We start from the raw sequence: 23,087 nt of genomic DNA, 5'->3' as shown, positions 1-23,087 counted from the left end.
CCTCGCCCCTGCTGGCGGGGCAGAGAGCACCCCCCACTCTGCCCCAGCCTTGTCCTGGGGAGGCTTTTGTCTGCGGTGCCCTGTCTTCTCCTGACTGGTGTCTCTACTACCCTCGCTCCCTCCGGATGCCACCTCCAAGAGGGAGAAGGGAAAGGAAATACAAAGGCACACATTCTGTTTCAGTGAAATTTGCTCTTTATTTGGGGAGCAGGAAAAGACCACACACAGCCCTCCAGCCCAGGGGCTGAGGACACGGAGAAATGGAACGAAGACCCCCATCCCGCACCCACCCCCCAGGCGCAGCAGGCAGGGAGAGGAACCCAGGTTCCGGGATCAGGAGCAGCCCTGCAGATGAGGTCGGTGTAGTTAGCATATCTCCCAGGAGCCCCTGAGGTCGTCACCACATGTACGGGTCTTCTGGCCTGTAGGAAGGAACGGAAAGGAATCGCTCAGAGACCGACCTCGGATCTGGGGAGGCTAGATTGGGGGAACGCGCTAGGTGTTTCCGTGGGGCCGCGCAGCCCAGACCAAGCACTGGGGGACGGGATGTGTGTCGGGGGTGGGGGGTGGCAGGGAGACACTTTTACCGTGTCTTGACCCGGCGGTCCTCGTCGTCGGGGAAGAGCAGTTTCGCAAGGACTGCTTCGGGGCTGTCGCGTTTCCCATACCTGGGGGCGGGTCCAGAGAGGGCGGGGTCAGACACGGGCACGCCCCTGGGCGGAGGGCTGGAGCCCCTGGGACCCCGCGCCGCGCCGACTCACCGCTGCCGAGTGACCAGGTTGAGGTAGTGGCGCAGCGACGCGTAGTAGCGGCTCAGCTCCTCGGGCGAGGCGTCTTCGCCGGGAGCCTCGGGTTTGGAGGGGTAAGCCTGGACCAGCGCCCCCAGGCAGGCGAGCAGGGCCAGCAGCACTGTAGCCACGGCGGGCCACGGCCTGCGCACCGTCACCATCTGGAGCAGGGGCAGGGATCGTGGGTCATCCCCGGCCTTGACACCCGACTGCGGGAGGCTGAGGCTGCCGTCGGGCCCACGCTCCCCGGCCTGTGCAGGGCCACTGCCGGACCAAGGCTCAGCCACCGGCTCACTGTGTGTTCTCGGGCACTGCACTGTCTCTGCCTCGATTTCCCTGTATTTCAGAGAGGCAGAAGCCCTGCCGGTCTCCCCAATTCCCATTCGCACTGCCCAGAACGGTAGCTGGAAGCGGAGGGCTATGCTGGCCTCTCAGCCCCAATGTTCACCATCCCAGCCTCAGTTTCTCCACCAAATAGCCCGGGATCCCCCGCACCAGACCATTCCCGGGCCACTCACGGCGACAGATCCAGAAGCAGGGATGAGCAAGTGGCCGGCGAAAGGCGTCCCAAGGGCTGGACTGCTGCAGGTCAGGCTGTGGCCTCTTCCTCTGCTCAGCGCCTTCCCTGCGGGGCTTATATCTCGGCCTGGAAAAGGAGGGGGAGTTGGAGGGGGAGGGGGAGCTGGAGAGGTGGGGAGGGCCCTTCCTCTTCCTTGCCTCCACCCCCACCAGATCGCTGAGTGTACACGCAGACAGTGCGTGATGTCTCCTGGAGATCAGACTCAGACTCAGACCCTGGACAGCTCCTGAACCCCATCTTCCCCCCACAGCCCCCCAACAGCAGGGTGTAGCCTCCCCAGGAAGTGGAATGTTGGCATGTAGACTCCTGGGGCAGCCCCTGGGACCAGGGATAAGACTCCATCTTCCCTAGTCTACCCATGGGTGGGAAGGACGGGCATAGGCTTGACACTGCCTCCCCCCATGAGACCCGTGACTGGTCCACGGAAAAGGCAACCTTTTCAGCCCTCCCTCTGCAATTCCTTGGAGAGGGGCTGAGGGAGGCACAACCCGCGGGGAAAGCAGGGAAAGCCTCTTTCTACTGGAGGTGTGGTAGGAGCTATGGTTTGGGCTCTTGACACGCTGTTTATGATGTCCTAGGGGACAGGTCTGTCTGGACACCCCACTATGTCCCTTCTCTGATAAAGATCTGGGGAGAGGGCCAAAAGGAGGCAGAGGCCAGTCCCCTCTCCCAGAAGCACCTGAGTCGGCCACCTGCGCATCCAGCCTGACACGCACAGACCCAGGCCCACTGTCCCCAGGCCATTTCAGTCTCCACTGGGTTCTGGGGCAAAGATCCTCCCCCAGGACCTTTGAAAGAAAGAGGAAGGGACTCTGTTTATTAGGCACCTCCTGTGCACGAGCCATACAGGATCGAAGCACAACCCAATGATCTGAGTTTATACCCATTTTACAGATGAGGTAACCGAAGGTCTGAGAGAGGAGGGAACCGAGGCTTTGAACAAAAGGAAAGCGCTGGGGTAGACCCCAGGAAGAGGCCCTCTCCACTGAGGGGCAGAATGGCTCACTACTAGGAATCACCAGAATCCTGGTGGGATTCTGGGCGTGGGAGCAGGAGAGGGGAGTCTAATTTGGGGGCCTGCTACCCAATCTGAGAGGCCAACCACATCAGGCCCACTTGCTCCCACTGGGAAAAGAGGGCTGTTAGGGAGTCTCCCCATAAAGCCCTTTCCATCTCCCTTTCTCCCAGCCTGGCCAGAGCCTCCAGGGCTTCCCTGTGTCCCATCAGCCCCTGAGGGCAGGAGGCGCCATCTTGTTTCTGCGCCAGCCCCTCCACCCCCCAGGACAGATGGCCGTGTTATTTTTAGAGCTCTCTCAAGGTGGAGAATCTAGGGCTCCCTCAATCACCTTTTTATAGGTTCAATCACCTGCACTCTCCGGAAAGGCGCCTTATCAACCAGTCGGGCCCATGGGCCCTGCATATCCCAGGAAAGGCCAGGGCAGCACGCTGAGCAAGGAGGCAGAAGAGGGGACATGGACTCTATACCCAGAGGGAGAAGAAAAATCATTCACCTGAGGGCAGGTGCACAGCCCTGTTCTCCAGGACCCTCAGTCTCAGAGGACAGTCATGGCCATGCCCTTGGGGATCCCCATACCCTTGGGGAGGGGCAAAGCCGTATCACCAGGGAGCCCCATCCTAAGGGAGGAGGCCCAGCACTCTCCTTGCAGAGCCCCAGTCTGGAGAGTTGCCAGGACACAGAGATAGAGAGGAAAACAGAGGGACAAGTCTGGGTCCAGTTGGGGGAGCAGACGGCAAGGCAATAGCCAGGGAGCTGGTTGGAACAGCTGTAATCCCAGGGGTCGGAGTCTAGATAAGGACCCCTGCAGGCTAACGGGGACAAGGATGTGGAGAGTGGGAGCCATTTGCTCTTCTGCAGCCCTGGCTGGGGTCATGACAGAGGTTTCTGGTGTACTGATCCCAGGCAGAGAGAGAGGACAGTGATGGCGAAGTGCCCAAAGGGAATTGGCGGCCTCTCCTTCCTCGGGGAGTTGGGGGGGGGCGGTTCTGAGGACAGACGGGAGCAGAGGAGAAACTGTAGAGAAGCCAGAAGGTATGGCAGAAGGCCTGGGTTCAAGGTACAACCCCTAAAGTAGTCGCTTCCCTCTTTGCCTTTAGAGTGACTGTGAGAGAGAGAGAGACAGCAGCCGGCCCACCACAGCCTACAAACCTCCCACGGGCCCACCCCGCCCTTCAGCTCCACTTCCCAATTACAGGGCAAGCTGATTGGTTCATTAATCACCACCTCCTCAGTGAAGACTTTATTAACTTGTTCATTAGTGGGGATGACATCTCGGCCCTCGATCAATGCACTCAGTTACCCCCCACCCACGTACGCACCACCAGCATTGACCCATGACTCAGTTGCTATTAGACGTGTTTGGGACGTGGGGGGCTGATAGCTGTGAAAGCAGAAACTTCAAATTAATTGTTGTTGTAGACTTGGGACCAGCACCTGCCTCCAACTTGTCCTCAAAGAGCAAGGGGGACAGAATCACGGGGGCGCCCTTGCCCTTGATCCCCATGCTCAGAACGCCTAGTAACTGGAGGCCAGGAAAGGCCAGAGGTCAGGGAGGCCAGGAACTGGGACCCCAGCTGAGCATTCCCCTTGCCCAGGGGGGCTCCAGGGCCACTCCTCAAGATAGGATGATCCATGGCACACATCTCCAGCGGCTTAGCATTCTCTCCCCCATCCCACTGCCTGCCCACTGTCCCCCACTTCCCACACACAGGGGCTCTCTTTGATCTACCATGTGCTGGGCAGGGCTAGGCCACTGCCTTCCACCCTCAACAAGGCCTCATGCCCAAGGTTCTGTGGACAGCAGATTGCCACGTGGCAATTATTAAGTCCCTTCTCCCTTCTCTCCTAGGCACTATGTTAAGCACAGAGCCGTGAACAAAGGGGCAAAATCCTTGCCTTCGTGAAACTTACATTCTAATGGCAAGAAATAGAAAATCAATCAAGAAAGCATGTAGCATGTCTGATTATGATAAGTACTATGGAGAAAAGTCAGGGTAAGGCAGAAAGAGTACTGCAGTGTGCGGGACTTATTTTATGCTGGGTGGTTGTGGAAGGCCTCACTTATGAGAGGGCATTTGAAGGAAGTGAGGAAGCAAACCATGAGGCTATGTTGGGAAGAATGTTCCAGGCAGGGGAAAGAGCAAGTGCAAAGGCCCTGAGGTAGGAGTGGGCTTCACAGTTTGAGGATGGCGAGGAGGTCCATGTGGTTGGAGTGGAGTGACCAGTGGGGTCAGTGAGAAGGAGAGGATTAGGGAGGCATCAGGGGACTGGACCATGTCGGGCCTCGTAGGTTGCTATGAGGACTTTGGCTTTTGCTCAGAATGACACGAGAGCTTCGGTCCAAGGAGTGACATGATTGGATCTAGGTGTTATTTTTTTTTCATTTATTTTTAAAGATTTTATTTTTTTAAGTAATCTCAACACCCAATGTGCAGCTCAAACCCACAACCCTGAGACCAAGAGTCACCTGCTCCACCCACTTAGCCAGCCAGCCAGGGGCCCCCTGACTTGGGTTTTAAAGGCAGCATCCCAGCTGCTATGTTGAGAGCAGACTGTAGGAGGGCAAGGTCAGAACCAGAGAAGCCAGTTAGGAACCCACTGCAGTAATCCAGCCAAAACGTGATGGTGGCCCAGACATACACACACACACACACACACACATACACTCTTCACGGGTGCAGATATCCCACACACGTGTCACCTAAGGACAATGCCTAGTTATATCCAGACAGTACTGAGTCTTGCATCTAGCTAGGAAAAAAATCCCCTGGAGGAGACAGTGGAAAATGGATGGATGTCAATGGTGGTTAGGCAGCAGATAGGTCTGCTCTGCTCTCCGATGGTTAAGGCTACGCATTTATTAGCCCATGTGAAACTCTCTATGCCACCTTGATTTCCCAGGCATAGCCCTGGAAAATATTGGCTACCACGACGGCACATCTCAAAATGCAAGCGGATCCATTCTGTCATGAATACAAATGTCCTGTTGCCTAAAAACACTGGCCATTTGCACGGAGTGAAGCAGAGAATGAGGAATAACCCGTTGACACCGCGGAGCAATGGCGCCTGTCTGAAAAGATATCAGCTGCATTCAAGGAAGCTTTGTCATCTGCTTAGATTAATGGCAGGGGAACAGACAGGGGCCACCCTCTCCTTCTCGTGATCTGTCACTGTGTACAAAGCCCTGTGACGGACAACGGGGACCGTGGGTGACTGAGTGAGGTCAATAAGAAATGGTTCAAACTGTCACACCATGGATCCTGGTTTTACCAAGGGGGCGGCTTTGGGAGGCAGGAATGCCAAGAGAGAAAGGATTTTCGCTTCGGATGGCCGGAGTTGCCCTAGAGAAGCTTCCCTTACCGCAAGTCCTCGGTCCTTCTGGAAATCGCGGTGACAGATACCTGTGGCCTGGTGCAATCCCAAGATTCAGGCTTCTCACTAGAATAGGCATCAGCCAAACCTTTCTGTAAAGGACCAAACAGTAAATATTTTAGTCTCTGTTCCGCCATTCACCTTGGCTACTGTCGCACAGAAGCCTCCTAAGAACTATGCAAATAAACAAACAAAGAAGGGGCGGGGCTGCACCCCAGTGAGACTTTACTGGTGGATATCAAAGATTGAATTCCACATCCGTTTCAGGCCATAAAATATTCTCCTTTTGATTTTTTCCAACCATTTAAAGATATAAAACCATCCGTCGTAAAACCATTTGTACTCAGGATGTACAAAAAACAGGTTCGGGGAACAACAGCGTTCTGACCCCAGGTCTCAAAGAGCAGGTACTTCAGGTTCCCCCCCATCCGCCCCCCCATCCAGGGTGTCAGGTGTCCGGTGTCGGGGCTGCCTGTTTACCAAGAGTCAGCTGGATCTCTCGCCTTGTTTCAGCCAGGTATACTTGTCTTTGTAATCCTATAATCCCATAATCCTATTATCACATAATTCAATTAAATAGTACACAAACTGATGAAATGTGAGTGCACAGAATCACTTCCTTGAAAACTAAGTTGGCTGCTTTGAACCGACCAGAGAATTGCAGAAATGTTGAATGAGGTGTGAAGGGTAACTAGAAATTCTTTGGAGAAATTTCTAAAAAAAAAAAAAAAAAAAAAAAAATCTAGGTGGCTTCTACACCAGATATTTTCACTTGTGTCCTTACCTTCTCACCCCATTTAAGGAAACTGGAAATAACAGGTGATGGGTTGTGGGAGTGATTAATGCAAGGAAGACAAGGACACCTCGAGTCAAGAGCTCAAAGACAGCCTGAGGCTTAAATGTGCATTTATAGGTTTGAAGTCAAAACGATTTAACAAAGTCATATATGTTTCTTTTTTTTTTTTTTAAGATTTTTATTTATTTATTTGACAGAGATCACAAGTAGGCAGAGAGGCAGGCAGAGAGGGAGGAAGGGAAGCAGGCTCCCCGTTGAGCAGAGAGCCCGATATGGGGCTCGATCCCAGGACTCTGGGATCATGACCTGAGACAAAGGCAGAGGCTTTAACCCACTGAGCCACCCAGGCACCCCTCTGTTTCTATTTTATGATTGCCCACTTGGGCCAGCTTTTTCTGAAGACCGGCCAGTGACCCAGTCCTGCTTCTATCTAAGCAAGAACTTCTCCAGCAGTTTACCTACTTTCTGTATAGTTTGAATTTGAATGTTTTTATAGATTGTATATATCACTTAAATAGTTTAAAGAACTAATAAAGGGGCGCCTGAGTGGCTCATTTGGTTAACTATGCAACTCTTTTTTTTGTTTAAGCTTTTATTTATTTATTCGACAGAGAGAGACACTGCGAGAGAGGGAACACAAGCAGGGGGAGTGGGAGAGGGACAAGCAGGCTCCCTGCTGAGCAGGGAGAACAATGTGGGGCTCTATGCCAGGGCTCTGAGATTATGACCTGAGCTGAAGACAGACGCCTAACAACTGAGCCACCCAGGAGCTCCCAGTATCCAACTTTTGATCTCCGCTAAGGTCTTGATCTCAGGGTCATGAGTTGAAGGCCCGCATTGCATTTCATGCCCAGCATAGAGAAGAGAGAGAGAGAGAAAGAAAAAAGAGGGAGAGAGAAAGGAAGAGACCAAAGGAAAAAGAAGGAGGAAGGGAGGGAGGAAGGAAGGGAAAGAAAGAGAAAGAGAAAGAAAGAGAAAGAGAAGAAAGAAACAAAGGAAGAAAGAAAGAGGAAATGAGGAAGGAAGGAAGGAAAAGGGAGAGGAGGGGAGGGGAGGGAGGGGAGGAGGAAGCAGGAGGTTGGCTTCTCTCTCCTACAAAGGTCCAAGCTGGCAGATGGTCCAGAGGTGGGGGCTCTGGTAGTGGCTCTGACCCCCAAGGAGCCCAGCCCCTTCTATCTTGTTACCCCGAGATAGCTGCATTCATCTGTATGGCAGAAGAGGGATCACCTCCCCACATTCACTGCCAGTTCCTGGGAATGAGTAAGGAAGAAGTAGAGGGTGAGCATTTTCCTTTTAAAAATCTAATAGGGGTGGGTGGGGGCGCCCGGGTGGCTCAGTCCTTCAGCGGCTGCCTTCGGGAACCTGGGATCAAGCCCCGCATCAGGCGCTCTGCTCTGCCCGGAGCCTGCTTCTAACCTCTCCCATTTTCGTTGCTTGAGTTCCCTCTCCCGCTGCGTCTCTCCCTGTCAAGTAAATAAATAAAATCTTTTTAAAAAAGAAAAAATCTAATATGGGGGGGAGGGCCCTGGGTGTCTCAGTTGGTTAAATGACTGCCTTCGGCTCAGGTCATGGTCCCAGTGTCCCTGAATCAAGTACCATATTGGGCTCCCAGCTCTGTTGGGAGTCTGCTTCTCCCTCTTCTTCCCTCTCATGCTCTTTCTCACTCTCTCTCTCAAATAAATAAAATCTTTTTAAAATTGAAAATCTAATGGGGGAAGCTGCACACATGACTTCTCCTACCCCAGTGTCCAGAACTTGGTCATGTGGACACTCCTTACTAGGAGGGAGCCTAGGAAACATGGTCCCCACCACGAGGATCCCACCTTCCCCCACATTTTTAGCCAACTCAGTGGTGTTTTCCTGCCTCAACCACCGTCTCTGATTCTCCCGACACCGAGCAGGCCCTCAGCAGTTTGATCCAATTCCGACACTAACTACCTAAGGTGAGCACAGCTGGCGCCACTCACGGGCCCAGTCCCACAGTCCTGCCCCCCACTCCAGATGCTGTCGAAACCCCTGGACCTCCTGTGCTTCTGGCCAAGAGGCTATAAATCCGGGACTTCTGTAACCCCATCCTTGGGTTGGATAGTCTGCTAGAACATTTCCAAGAACTCAGGAATACACTTTATTTACACTTACTGGTTTACTATAAAACACGTTAGAAGGGATACAGATGAGCAGCCAGATAGAGAGGCATACGGGGCAAGGCGCGGAAGGGTCCCGAGGGCAGGAGCTCCTGTCCTGCAGGGCTGTGGTTCACCGCCCTCCTTGGAGATGGGGGACCAGAGCTGAAAGTTCCAGGCTTCCCATCAAGGCTTGGTCTTTCTGATGACCAGTCCCCCTCCTGAAGGTATCTAGGGGCCCACTCACCAAGAGTCCCCTCGTTAAAACTAAAAGATGCTCCTCTTACCCAGAAAATGCCAAGGGCTTTTAGGAGCTCTGCGTCGGGAACTGGGGACAAAGACCAAATGTATATTCTTCTTATGCCACAGCCCCCTCTGCGAATAGCCCCAGATCCCGGTCACTTGCTCCTCTGCTGAGCTCCTGACCTATATCATCTCTGGTCCCAGACATACCCATTTGGATGTCTGCCAGTCAACCAAAACTCCGTGCCACCCACAGAACCAAAATAATGAATCAATATTTCTCTAGTGCTGTCAAGACACCAGGCCTTTTCACATATTCGCTTAGTCTTCACTGCAAACACGACTCGCCCCATTCGTGCAGAAGATGGAATGGAAGCACCGGGAGGGCAAGTCAGTATCTGACCCTTGTCTTGATCCCCAAATCTCCAGGGATCTCCGGCTCCTTGAAGAGAATTTCCAACTCACAGGCAGCTGAGTGGGAAATCTTGGCTTCCTAGCACAAGTGACTTGCATCGCTCTCTGGAAGTCTGGAGACAGAGCAGTGCAGATCTACGAACGGGCAGCAGGTCTCGGAATTGGGGAGTAACCACAAAGGAATCCGTCAGAGAGGGCTTGACTTTACTGTGTGCTCCCGGGAATAGAGGGGACCACATGGAAGGTACAGGTGAGGGGGCATCCTCCTCCTATAGGCTTGTAGAACACATTTTGATCCGTAAATTTTAAAAATGGGATATGCAGTATAGAAGGCATTTTGGCTTTTATCTGTCATTCGAGGATACATCGCAGGGGTCCTTCTTTGTCAATAAACAGACACCCAACCCTCTGCCCCAGCGCTCCTGATGCTCCTTTCCTGTCCTGTTTTCTCCCACAGCACTTCCCACTTTCTATCACACCACACAATAACTTATTTATTATATGTATTGTCTGCCTACTTGCGACAGACCGACTGTCGCATGTGGAAATCCTAACACACACACACACACACAAACACACACACACACACCCCCAGGTGGTGCTCTCAGCAGGTGGGGTCTTTGGTACATGATGAGGTGATGAGGGCCGGCGAATGGGGTACCAGCGAGCTCCCTCAGCCCTTCCGCCAGGGTGAGGACGTAGCAGGAACCGTCTCCATGAATCAGGAAGGGGTTCTCCCCAGACCCTGAATCTACTGGTGCCTTAATCTTGGATTTCCCAGTTTCCAGAATTGTGGGAAATAAATTTTGCTTTTTAAGCGCTACCAAGTTTATGGTAATTGGTTGTAGTGCCTGAAGAGATGGAGACACTCCTAGAATACAGGGGTCTTTGCTTTCTTCATGATGTATCCCCAGGGGTGGGGGATGCTATGGGGCGGGTTTGGGGGTGGGGATCAATACTTCTGCTAAGCGAATGAATCCACCCCCTCACAGGCATGGGCTGCACGATTTAGCAAGCACATATACAAGCGTGCATACACACGAACGTGTACAATTCCTCAGTGCATTCTTGTCCCATTGCACTTTGCACCCTCCCTTTGCCCGCCCTGCAGGCTGGGCGGTGGCGGATATGGGGCCCCGCCCACCATTAGGGGGACCAGACCTCGCTCTGCTCCACAGGGACAGCGTGCACCTGCCTCTGAGGCTGCAGAACTCGGGACTGAGGACACGCACTCCCAGGGCCAGGAGGATGGGGTTGGCCACTTACAAGCTGTGTGACCTTGGACAAATTACTCACCCTCCGTGAACCTCAGTCTCATCATCTGTCAGATGTAGATGACAACAGTATCTACTTCGTACAGTTGTGACTGTTTTAATTCTTTAAAAATTTTTTATTTAAGATAGAGAGCAAGCAAGGTGGGGGAGAGAGCAGAAGTGGGGGAAGGGGCAGAGGCAGAGGGAGAAGCAGACTCCCCGCTGAGCAGGGAGCCTGAGAGACACACACATGGGGCTGGATCCCAGGACCCTGGGATCATGACCCAAGCCAAAGGCATGACCCAAAGCCAAAGATGCCCAACTGACGGAGCCAACCCAGCGCCCCCAGTTGTGACAATTTTTTTTTAAGATTTTATTTTATTTATTTAACAGACAGAGATCACAAGTAGGCAGAGAGGCAGGCAGAGAGAGAGGGGGAAGCAAGCTCCCTGCTGAGCAGAGAGCCCAATGCGGGGCTCGATCCTAGGACCCTGAGATCACGACCTGAGCCGAAGGCAGAGGCTTAACCCACTGAGTCACCCAGGGGCCCTCAGTTGTGACAATTTTTTAAAAGCGATTATGTTCCAGATGAGACGGAGTAAGGCCAGGCTGCCCCGTCTCTCCCACTGAGTGGAGATATAAAACTTGAACGTCGAGGCATGGAGCAGCCATGTGGGGAGTCAGAGAAGCCAAGCACACTGGGCACACTGAGGAAGAAAGCCAGAGTTCGGAGCACTGCTGAACAGGTAGTGACATCCCCATTTCCTCTGGTGGCCCCCAGCCGGGACATAAGACCACCCAGAAGCCAGAACGAGGACGGCAATGAAAAGAGAGGTCGCCAGCAGAACTGCCCTGGTTCTGCCTGGAGACTGGAAGAAGGGGGGCCTAACACTCAGAAAGAGTAGTGCAGCCCTTGGGTTTCTCTTCTGCACTCACTCCTGCCCTGGCCCCCAGAATTTTACGGCAGTGGTAGTGGTAAAAGTAAGTCCCCCCCCCCAATGCATACCTTAAACTCTAAGGGAAGGGAACATCCCCCTCTGATCAAAGAGCTGTGTTCACGAGAGGCTGGGGTGAGCCTGAACACGGTCACGGTCACAGGGAGTGTGCAGCAGGGCAGGGTAAATCAAGCCCCAGTTTTCTTGCTGGAGAACAAAGCAGGGAAGCCCCAGGGCATGAGGGACATGAAGGAAATCACGGCCAGGGAAGAGCAAGTTCACCAAATTCACAAGTTCCTGAGTTTACCCCTCAGTAACTTAATTTATTTCCCACAATTCTGGAAACTGGGAAATCCAAGATTAAGGCACCAGTAGATTCAGGGTCTGGGGAGAACCCCTTCCTGATTCATGGAGACGGTTCCTGCACTCAAATGGATCCGGTCTCCAGCAGTGAGCCTAAGGTTTTGAGACTGGACTCAAGGACAAACCACCGCCCAGGTCCCAGACTAGCCACTGGACACTTCACACAAGACACCGAGCTGAACCCCAGTGCAAAAGCTTTGACGTTGAAATGACCTTGAAACTATCACTCATGGGGGCGCCTGGGTGGCTCAGTGGGTTAAGCCGCTGCCTTCGGCTCAGGTCATGATCTCAGGGTCCTGAGATCGAGTCCCACATCGGGCTCTCTGCTCAGCGGGGAGCCTGCTTCCTCCTCTCTCTCTCTCTCTGCCTGCCTCTCTGCCTACTTGTGATTTCTCTCTGTCAAATAAATAAATAAAATCTTTAAAAAAATAAAATAAAATAAAATAAAATCTTAAAGGGCACCTGGGTGACTCAGTTGGTTAAGCGACTGCCTTCAACTCAGGTCATGATCCCAGAGTCCTAGGATCAAGTCCTGCATCGGGCTCCCAGCTCCACGGGGAGTCTGCTTCTCCCTCTGACCTTCTCCCCTCTCATGCTGTCTCTCTCTCTCTCTCAAATAAATAAATAAAATTTAAAATAAAATAATAAAGTCTTTTAAAAAAAGCAAAAAGAAGAGAAATTCTCAGTGAAAGGAAGAACTAAGGGAATTTGCTACCAGCAGATCTGCACTAAAAGAATTGTGAAGGAAGAGTCAGACGGATGTCTAAAGACATTGCCATTTTCTTCTTCAGTTCAACCAGAAACCCTTTAGACCCTATATGACCCAGAAATCCCACTCCAAGGCAGTTATCCTAAAGAAATGAACACATATGTCCACACAAAAACCTGTCCATGGGGCGCCTGGGTGGCTCAGTGGGTTAAAATCTCTGCCTTCGGCTCAGGTCATGATCTCAGGGACCTGGGATCGACCCCTGCATGGAGCTCTCTGCTTGGCAAGGAGCCTGCTTCCTTCTCTCTCTCTGCCTGCTGCTCTGCCTACTTGTGACCTCTGTCTGTCAAATAAATAAATAAAATCTTAAAAAAAAAAAAAAAAAAACCTGTCCATGAGTGTTTATAGCAGCTCTATTCATAACTGCCCTAAGTTGAAAACAATCTGAGTATCCCTCAGTGAGGGACTGGGTGAACAAGCTATGGTGCATTCATATATTGGGATATTTACTACTTAGCAGTGAAGAGAAATGAACCATTGAGATGCAGAATAAATTAGATTAATGTCAAAGGCGTCGGGCTGAATGCAGAAAGCCTGTCTCAAAAGGTCACACACTGTAGAATTCTATTTACGGACATTCTCAAAAAGATAAAACTATGGTGATAAAGAGCACATTAGTAGTTGCTGAAGATAGGGGTAGGAGGAGGAATGATCACACGGGGATAGTGCCTGGGAGTCCTGCAGAGTGACATAACTCTTGCAAACCCTGACCTGTGGTGGTGACCACAGGAATCTACACACATGTTAAAAGTCAGAACTGTTGGGGCACCTGGGTGGCTCAGTGGGTTAAAGCCTCTGCCTTCGGCTCGGGTCATGATCCCAGAGTCCTGGGATCGAGCCCCACATGGGGCTCTTGGCTCAGTGGGGAGCCTGCTTCCTCCTCTCTCTGCCTGCCTTTCTGCCTACTTGTGATCTCTGTCAAATTAAAAAGAAGAAAAGGTCAGAATTGTTCCCCAACCAAAAAAGTCAATTTTAGTGTATGTTACTTTTCAGAATCATTTTTTAAAGTTATTATCTCTAAAGAGCTTGACACAGTTCCTGATAAAATAGTAAGATTTCAAAAAGGGTTAAAAATTGGGGTGTCTGGGTGACTCAGTCAGTTAAGCTTCTGCCTTCAACTCAGGTCATGATTCTAGGGTCCTGGGATCGAGCCCTGCATCAACAGAGAGCTTGCTTCTCTCTCTCTCTTTCTGCCTGCTCCTCTTCTTACTTGTGCTCTCTCTCTGTCAAATAAATAAATAAAATCTTTTTGTTCAAGTGTTAAAAATAAAATAAATTCCTCGCTTTTTGAACTGAGACATCTTTCTGTATAAGGAACATATGAGAAATGCCCACTGGAGATGTCTGCATAAAGGCCGTGAGAATATCCTGTTCCACTGGGGTCTGCTCCTTCTGGGAGGTCCACCTCGAGGACGTACAGGCAGAAGGGAAGCAGCATGAAGATTCATGACCACCGGGCACAAGCAGCCCCCTGGAGGAGGTGAGGTGGGAAGGGGAGAACTGTCGGGGAGCAGGTCCAGGTGCTTTTAGAGAGCATAGGGTCTCCTAGAAGCTCAGAATTCCACTCCAAAGCCAGAAAAATCCTGGTACAAACTCGCTTCATCTTCCCCAGCCTCTGTGGCCAAGCTACGTCATCTCTGAGCCTCGGCGTTGTCATCTGTGGAAAGTAGATCATAAAAGTGCCCATAAAGGGAGATGTGGATATTTAATGACACGGTGCCCATAAGATGCTCAGCACCGTGGCCAGCTCTCGTAAATGCCCAATAAAATGCTAGAGTTTATGGCCATTATTTGCAATAAAGCGATTGGCAGGATACACCCTAAATGTGAACAGTGGGTTACCTGCGCCCGAACTCACAACCCTGAGATCGAGAGTCCCACGCTCTACAGACCAAGCCAGCCCAGCGTCCCTTGTGGAGGGCTTGTTGTTGTTGTTGTTGTTGAAGGTTTTTTTTTATCTCCAACATTTCATTCCAAAAATGTTGAAACTTACAGCAAGTTGAAAAGACTATTTGGCGAACGTTCTTAGTAAGATCCAGGATGCTTTTTCTTTTTTTTTTCTTATTTCTTTTTTTTAGATTTTATTTATTTATTGGACAGACAGAGATCACAAGTAGGCAGAGAGGCAGGCAGAGAGAGGGGGGGAAGCAGACTCCCAGCTGAGCAGAGAGCCCGATGCGGGGTTCGATCCCAGGACCTTGGGATCATGACCTGAGCCTAAGGCAGAGGCTTAACCCACTGAGCCACCCAGGTGCCCCTCAGGATGCCTTTTCTTCCTTTTTGCATATCCATAGTTTACATTTGTCTACAATAGACATTTGCTACTTGGATAATGGAATATAGTTACAAGGGAAGGAAAAAGGAAAAAAAAAGGTGAAGGAGAACAGGACCAAGAACAGAGTCACTGCCTCGGCTCTGCCATCAACTGCCTTTAGAATCGGCCCCACATCCAATTAGAAATTCTTCCAGCCATTGAGCCCTTTGCCCATATGTCACCCCTGTGTCCACAGGATGTCAGGAGAGATTTTGCCAAGCGCCTTGCTAAAGTCCAGATGCAAGGAGCCTGTGGCACCTCCACCCCCGATCCAGTAATTCCATTAATGAGGCAAATTAGATCAACCCAGAGTAATCTGTTCTTAGCGGTTTCCCATCATGTCTTCTCTTCCACATACCTGCAAAACCGAGGGAAGTGGGAAAGGCATGGATTCCAGAATCAGACAGCTCTGGGTTTGAAGCTCACTAGCATTTCTCAGCTGTGTGACTTTGGGCAAGTTGCCTGACCTCTCTGAGCCTCTCTGCAAAAAGGGAACAAAAAAGCCCAGGTCACAGGTTTCTTTTGATAAATAAAGTCATGGATATATTTGTCTCCCTCCCCATCCAAGCTGTGGTCTCCTCTCCTCAAGGCCAAAGCCTGGCCTTCCTATCTTTGCCTCCCTGAGGGAGGCACCTGGGCGGACCCTCACCTCACCCCCGACCCCACCCCAATACCCCTCGCGCTCCCCTCTCTACTTCTCTGCCCTCTGCATCTCCCATCCCTCTCCACAGCTCTCACTAACTCCCTTTCCACACGTTGCCCTCTCCTCCCCTACCCAGAACCTCTTGCTTCTCCCTCTCCCCACCCCCTGCCTTCCCTCCCTCGCCCAAGCAACAGGCTTCACCCCTACTCCATTCCATGCCCCCTGTGCAGCCCCGGCCTGCTCCGTAGGCCCCCGTGGAGGGATAAGTAGTACGACTCATTTGCTCCCTCACTTGTTAACAGCTTCATTGGTTCCGAGGGCTCCACGGAAAGCCATTAGTGTGACTCAGTCTGTGCCATCCATGCAGGCAGCAGGGAGGTGACAGCAGAGAGAGGAGAAAACAGAACACAACCCACCATCCGTCCTGCTGGCGCCTCCCGGAGAGACGGAGACCCAGGCCAGCTGCATGGAAACTAGGGTTTGGCAAGGGGGTGGGGGGGTGTGCCTCTCCTTGACACCACCTTGCACCTAACAGGACGCGGGTGCGGGGGTAGTACTGCCTCCGCCAGAGGATGCTGGCCTGAGGCCCATTCTAGGCCTACCTACCCCCAACACAGGCACCACAGACCTGCCCGTTCTTTGGCATGACATTCATGGCCCTCCCCGCCTCCCTCCTCCTTCGCCCCTCTGGCCACTTTCTCTCGCCTCACCTCCCCCTGCTCTCCACTCTCCTCTGCCCAGCTCTGAGGTCCCCAGAAACCACAGTCCAGTCTCTGAGCCATTCCCGCCCCTGCCACAGGGATTTTCCTGCTGGTGGTCCCCGCTCCAGAATGTTCAGGAAAACCTCTTGAAACTGCTGTCCCAGAACCTCAGGCTCTTAAAAACCACCACTAGCTGAGATTTTTCTCTACAATAAGAGTTTTTGGGATTTCTTTGGTTTTTTGTTTGTTTGTTTGTTTGCTTGTTTTTCGGGGGTTTTGTTGTTGTTGTTATTTTTTACTTATTTGAGAGAGAGAGAGAGAGCACGCACATGAGTGGGGGGAGAAGCAGAGGGAAAGAGAGAATCTCAAGCGATTTCCCACTGAATGGGGAGCCTGCCATGGGGCTCGATCTCATGACCCTGATCATGACCTGAGCCAAAACTAAGAATAAGACGCTTAACTGATGGCACCACCCAGCTGTCCCCTACAGTAAGTTCTTAACCAGGGTCCTTTGATGGGATTCAGGAATCTGTGAACCCCTTGAAGTTGTGTGACAAAATCTGTGTGAAGAATGGTCTTTCTGAGGAATACTGTCCATGGCCTCCACGAATATTTGAAGCCCCCACCACGCTCTCCCCCAGGTTACCCCCCTCTGCTCCTGGTGAGCCGTGGCAGCATTGAGAGTTACTGCCCAGACACTCTGTTTAGGTCTGTCCCTCAGAAAGAAAAGCCACACATTCTCCAAAGTACTTAGCTATTTGTAAGTCACACACTCACGATGTTTATCTGTTCCTGCAACAGTAAAGGTAGGAGAAAACGTTATTCATAGAGGTCACCCACTCCCACTCTGTGGCTGGGCTCCCCAAAGCATATCCCCCAACACCCTGCTTCAGAAGGGCAGAGCTGTTTATCCATTGGCCCTCTGGACTGTGGGCACCTCGCAGACAGTGCCCTTGACTTATCTCTCTCCGTTGTGGCCCCCATCCCGGTGGCGGGGGCGGGGCGGGAAGAGCCTCAGTAAATGTGAGTTGCAATGTAGATATGAGTAAGTCTCTATTTCATAGACATGAGATATGAGACACAAAGAGGTAAAGTGACTTGCCTTATGTGAGGTCATCTAATCTTAACCAGCTGGGCCTGGGCCTCTGGCCCTGGCCCTGGGCGGATAGGGTGGCTTGGGATATGTTCTCTGACTCTTGCTGGTTGTCCCCAAATCTATTCTTCTCTCTTCATTAGTCAGAGAACCTCAGACTTAGCTGAAACCTGATTTTAAAGAAAGAAAGAAAGAAAGAAAGAAAGAAAGAAAGAAAGAAAGAAAGACATAGTCCCAACCTCTCTCGCAATTAGTTATGTAGATATGACTAAGTTCTGGCCAATGGATTGCCAATGAAAGCTATGCTTATAATTTCTAGAAAGTGTCATTCGAGGCATTTTAAGGCACCATAATGGTGTGTGTTTTGTTCTTGTTTTTATTTTCTGCTTCATCCTCCCTTCTATTTGCTGGAGGAAGACCTAATGGCTGGAGCTCAGGCAGCCACGTTGGACCATAAGGCAAAGGACACATCTCAGACAGCCAGAGGGAAAGCCTGACAAGCCCTGGCTCCCTGACAACTCACCACCACATCAACCCGGGGTTGCCAACTTCTGGGCTTTTTATACAAGAGAATACGACCTTGTATGTTTCTGGCAACCACTCTCAAAGTGTGGTTTCACATTAGGAGCAACAACATCACCTCACAACTTGTTAGAAAGACACAGTCTCCAGCTCCATCCTGACAACTACTGAATCAGAATCTGGGGGTGGGGACTGGGCTTTAATAAGGCTGCTGCTGTTCTGACACCACTCAAGTTTGAGAGCCACCAGGTTGAGACTTTATAAATTCGAGTCTTTCTTCATGCACAGCTGGACTTAATAATCCCCAACGACAACACACTGAAGGGGAAACAAGATGTCTGGACAAGGACTGCACTTACCTATACAGCATGTTTGTGAAAAAAATAAAACCTTTTAAAGCACTCCCTTCTCTAATAACAGTAACAAGAAAAACTGTAGGTGTATCTGCGTACAATCCCACAATTTGAGCAACTAGCCAACCAAAGGGAAAATGAAGACCTGGGCATCCAGACGAGACCCAGGGATGGAAGGGGGGAGACAGGAAGGAGAGGAAGAAACAGGCCAGAGAGAGCTTAGTCCGTGGCAGAGAGCTTACTTTTATCCAAATGGTGGTTCTATAAATGCTTTTTTCTAAAGATTATTTATTTGAGGGTGAGAGAGCACATGATGGTGGAGAGGGGCGGAGGGTGAGGGAGAGAGAGAATCTTAAGCAGGCTCCATGCCCAACCCAGAGTCTGACTCCGAGCCTGACCCCCGGGTCAGATCATGACCCTGAGATCTCAGGCCCTGGGATCTTGACCCGATCCGAAACCAAGAGTCAGACACTTAACCTACTGCGCCATCCAGGCGCCCCATCTATAAATGTTTTAAACTTTTCAACATTTTTTTAAATAGGAGAATAGCCCCCATTGGTTATTGCACACAAACTGTAAATGTTCAGCTCAGTGGGTTTCCACAAACTAAACACACCCGTGTAACTAGCACCCGGTATAAGAGACAGAGCATGTTACCATCCCCCAGAAGTCCTTCTCTTGCCCCCCCTTCCCGTCACTGCCCTGCTGAGGGTAATCACGTACCCTTATCTCAAACATATCAATGGAATCACGTGGCAAGTGTTCGTGTCCAGCTCCTCACCCTCCACAGTAGGTTTGTGAAGTTCATCCTGTTGTTATACGTGTTTGGATCTTGTTCATTCGCATCTTCCATAATATTCCATTGTGTGAATGTCATTTTTTTTTAAAGATTTTATTTTTAAGTGGTCTCCACGCCCAACGTGGAGCTTGAACTCACAACTCTGAGAGATCAAAAGTCACAGGCTCCATGGACTGAGCCAACTGGGTGTACTGCCTGCTTAATTCTCCTATCATAAGGCCCCGGGTGCCTGTGTGGTATTTCAAAGAAGGGGGATCCCTTACTGACCAAACATTTGATGGCAAGATCACTGCATGCTCATATACACTACTCCGTGTCTACAAATTGAACGGTGCCCCTGAGATTCAATACTCTATTGCAGTGTACAACCTGTATGCTAGTACTTGGTCTGACTTTGGGGCAGGAGTCAGGCAAAAAAAAAAAAAAAAAGAAAGAAAGAAAAGAAAAAGAAGAAGATGATGATGATGATTTAACCAAGCTTCTGGCAAAAGCAGGAAATAAAGCAGATTTGGGCACGTGGCAGAAACAGGCATGGCAGAACTGGACAGTCTTCCAAGCTAATGTGATGTCAGTAAGACATGCTTGAAGCTGGATGCTGGGCTCAACTTGGATGCCTCTAACCAGTGGGTTGAGTAGGCTTCCCTGTACTGAGGGCAGCTGTTCATTTTGTCCTAGATAAGATGGTCTGTCCCTCAGACAACCTTGGCATCGGGTAACCTTAGAAGGAAAAGAGTGGTTAAGGCACCAAGCCCGTGGCGCCATGTTGAACAGCATGTTGAGATCCTCAAAGCAGCTGGGAGTGGAAAACAGGGATCTTTTTTTTTTTTTTTTTTTAAAGATTTTATTTATTTATTTGACAGAGAGAGATCACAAGTAGGCAGAGAGACAGGCAGAGAGAGAGAGGAGGAGGAAGCGGGCTTCCTGCTGAGCAGAGAGCCCGATGCGGGACTCGATCCCAGGACCCTGAGATCACGACCCGAGCCGAAGGCAGCGGCTTAACCCACTGAGCCACCCAGGCGCCCGAAAACAGGGATCTAAGGAGAGTTCGGGGGCAGAGCTGACAGCCCTGGGATGAAGGAGGCAGCCAGAGGGTGTGGTCACTTTCCAGGGCCTCTCCCAGGGAAGCCCCTGCAAGCTTAGCTCCCAGCTCTGGAATCTGATCAGTGGCCCCGCAGACCTAGCCCTGCCAGGACACAGGTGGCCTGAGCGCGTCCCCCCCCCCCCGATTCTGGGACCCTCGGGGTCTCCGTGCCTGTCCCCATGGGCAGGAGGGCAACACCTGGTAGGGAGTACTGCATAGATCCCTGAGGCCCGGCTGGAGGCGACACCGCTGGGTGTGAGGGCTGTTAACCCAGGGGCTCACGCATCACAAGAAGACCCCTTCGGATACACACCTGCACCCACCGCCCACCGTGCCTCGCGGACACGCACGCAGCTCTCACCCTCAGGGACCCAGAGGCTGCAGGGGAATCCCGGCGCGCAGGTCTGCCCACTCCACACCCTTTCCCACCGCTCACCCCACACGCTGGCGGCTGGCAGGTGACCGCCACCGTCGCACGCGGCCCCACCCTCCCGGGGGTCCTGCGCCGGCTGCCAGCCCGAGGCGAGCGGCAGGTGTTTGCACAGCTAAGTGGCGTCTGTGTACAGAGCCTGCCGCGCTTATCTCCCGCAAACACATTATCTCCCGCAACGCCAGCGGCGAGCAGTGCCGGAACCCCTCGCCCCGCCGCGCTCATCCGGCCGGCGCTGATAAGAGCCGGAGGCAGCGGAGAGCACCGCCACTTCCCGGCATCCTGCCCGCCTCCGATGGCCCCGCGGATCCGGAGATATGATGGGGTCGCGGTTAGGAGGGCCCCAACCGGGGGAGGCCGGAGACTCCCCAGCACACTGCATCAGCGTGCTACCTGCCCCCGCCCCCGCCTATCGCCCCCTGTCCCTCCTCTCCAGGGCCCGGCCTCAGCCACCAGCCCTGGCTGCTCCGAGCTCATCCGTCTGCCCCGGCCTCCTTCCCCTGGTGGCGGCGACACAGGCAGGGACCCACGTTTTGACCTCGATTCCCAATGGGTGGGAGCAGGAGACTGGTCAGGAATTCCTTAACACTACCAGTACTGGTACTACTCGTATCTCATTCGACCGAGGCTTAGCTGGGGCTCAGGGCTGCCTGAGAATCATCTGATTCCATTTTCGTCACAATTTTCCAACCACTGGGTGGGGGAGGCACCGTGACTACCCCATTTCGCAGAGGTGGAAACGGCTTACTTAGGTGGAAACCTCAGCATGTGAATTTGAACCTGGCGCCGGTCCGAACCCAGAGCCTGCAGGGACCTCCTCCAGAGAAGCCAGCAGATTAGTCCAGCCTCCTCGGGTTCCAGAAGAGGACACTGAGCACAGCGGAGGAAACAGCTGGCATCTGGCTGTCAGGCACCGAGTCCGCGCTGAGGTCACTGAAATCGATTACTGAAGTCTAGACCCGGACTTGGTCAGATCATTAAATCTCGATTTTGCTCTTAATTAAATCCACTCTGGTTGCATGAGGTCCCGTGATGCTGGGCATGACTTTGTTCCTCCTCCAAACTTGTAGGAAAGTGGTGATAGAACATTTTTTTTTTTAAGATTTTATTTATCTGTTTTTCAGAAAGAGAGAGCACAAGCAGGCAAAGTGGCAGGCAGAGGCAGAGAAAGAAGCGGGCTCCCCACCGAGCAAGGAGCTCAATGTGGAACTCGATCCCAGGACCCCGGGATCATGACTGGAGCGGAAGGCCCAACCGACTTGAGCCACCCAGACATCCCGGTGATAGGACTTTTACGATGAAAAAAGAAAAGGCCCTTCTAAGTACAACAACAAACAAAATGAATATATTAAAAATTGTATAAGTTGGTCGACATTAAAACATAACATTTCTCTATATAATTAAAAAAAACTAAAGTAAGGGGTGCCTGGGTGGCTCAGTGGGTTAAGCCGCTGCCTTCGGCTCGGGTCATGATCTCAGGGTCCTGGGATCGAGTCCCGCATCGGGCTCTCTGCTCAGCAGGGAGCCTGCTTCTCTCTCTCTCTCTGCCTGCCTCTCCATCTACTTGTGATCTCTGTCTGTCAAATAAATAAAATCTTTAAAAAAAAAAAAAAAACTAAAGTAAAAGGCAGGACTCAAACTCAAGAAAACATATTTATCACACATATGACCAAAGAAGCATTAAGGTCTGGAATATGTGAGGAGTACCTACAAATCAATTAAAAAAAAAAAAAAATGACCCAGACCCCCATTTCAAAAAGCGAGCAAGGATAATACACAAGTAACTAATCAATGTGAAAAATATGTATTCTATCTCACTATTAATCAAAGAAATACAAATTAATTAAAAGAAAGAGATACTTTTTTTTTCCAATTAAAAAATTGGGGAATGGGACGAAGTTTTTTGTTTTTTGCTTTTTTCAGTGCTAACACCCACAGCCGTCCAGGCTGTGATTAGCGCCATGTTGAACACTGGAGAGGAGACTGTAGGAGAATTTTCGGAAGGCTGGCTTAGAGTGAGAGGGAGGGGTGTCTACCTTTTTTTTTTAAAAAAAAGGATTTTATTTACTTATTCGACAGAGAGAGAGAGAGAGAGATCACAAGCAGGCAGAAAGGCAGGCAGAGAGAGACAGAGAAGGAAGCAGGCTCCCCACCGAGCAGAGAGCCCAACACAGGGCTCAATTCCAGGACTCCAGGATCATGACCTGAGCCGAAGGCAGAGGCTTTAACCCACTGAGCCACCCAGGCGCCCCAGGTGTCTACCTTTTATCCAGGTTCCCATTTCTGTGCAGGTAATTTAGGGTGTCTGCAGAGGAGGCTAGGTGGCCCCATTGCTCCACATGGTTCCCCTCAAGACTGGGTTTCTTGCAGCCTAAAGGAAACGATCCTTTGAGGACTGTGGCCCCAGATAGGCTTAAACTGGAATCCCAGTTCTACAGCCCATTGATTTTGTCTTTCTGAGCCTCAGTTTCCCTCATCTGTGAATGGGACTAATACC

General features: G+C 51.4%; 1 protein-coding gene across 2 annotated transcripts; it reads right to left on the bottom strand.

The window, feature by feature from the left end:
• Window positions 1-285: 285 nt before the first annotated feature.
• Window positions 286-20,670, bottom strand: PYY (peptide YY). Of its 2 annotated transcripts, XM_059379078.1 has the most exons (6): window positions 20,597-20,670; window positions 5,747-5,850; window positions 1,307-1,434; window positions 762-949; window positions 588-668; window positions 286-422 (listed from the first exon to the last, which is right to left on the bottom strand). In XM_059379078.1, the coding sequence occupies exons 2-6, from the start codon at window positions 5,835-5,837 to the stop codon at window positions 398-400; spliced, it is 513 nt and encodes a 170-aa protein (XP_059235061.1). In that variant the 5' UTR covers window positions 5,838-5,850; window positions 20,597-20,670; the 3' UTR covers window positions 286-397. The 2 variants fall into 2 exon arrangements, with proteins under 2 accessions (XP_059235061.1, XP_059235062.1); XM_059379079.1 differs by lacking the exon at window positions 286-422 and having other exon boundaries at window positions 584-668.
• Between the last annotated feature and the right edge of the window lie 2,417 nt (window positions 20,671-23,087).

This window comes from Mustela nigripes, chromosome 16, assembly GCF_022355385.1.
Source record: "Mustela nigripes isolate SB6536 chromosome 16, MUSNIG.SB6536, whole genome shotgun sequence".
In the NCBI taxonomy this organism is placed as follows: Eukaryota; Metazoa; Chordata; class Mammalia; order Carnivora; family Mustelidae; genus Mustela; species Mustela nigripes.
This window is presented reverse-complemented; position numbering and strand designations above follow the sequence as displayed.

Coding starts and splice junctions, on each gene's coding strand:
- PYY (XM_059379078.1), bottom strand. CDS start 5,837: ATGCCTATTCTAGTGAGAAGCCTGAATCTTGGGATTGCACCAGGCCAC. Junction 669..761: donor AACCTGGTCACTCGGCAGCG/GTGAGTCGGCGC, acceptor ACCCGCCCCCAG/GTATGGGAAACGCGACAGCC. Junction 423..587: donor GACCGCCGGGTCAAGACACG/GTAAAAGTGTCT, acceptor TCCTTCCTACAG/GCCAGAAGACCCGTACATGT.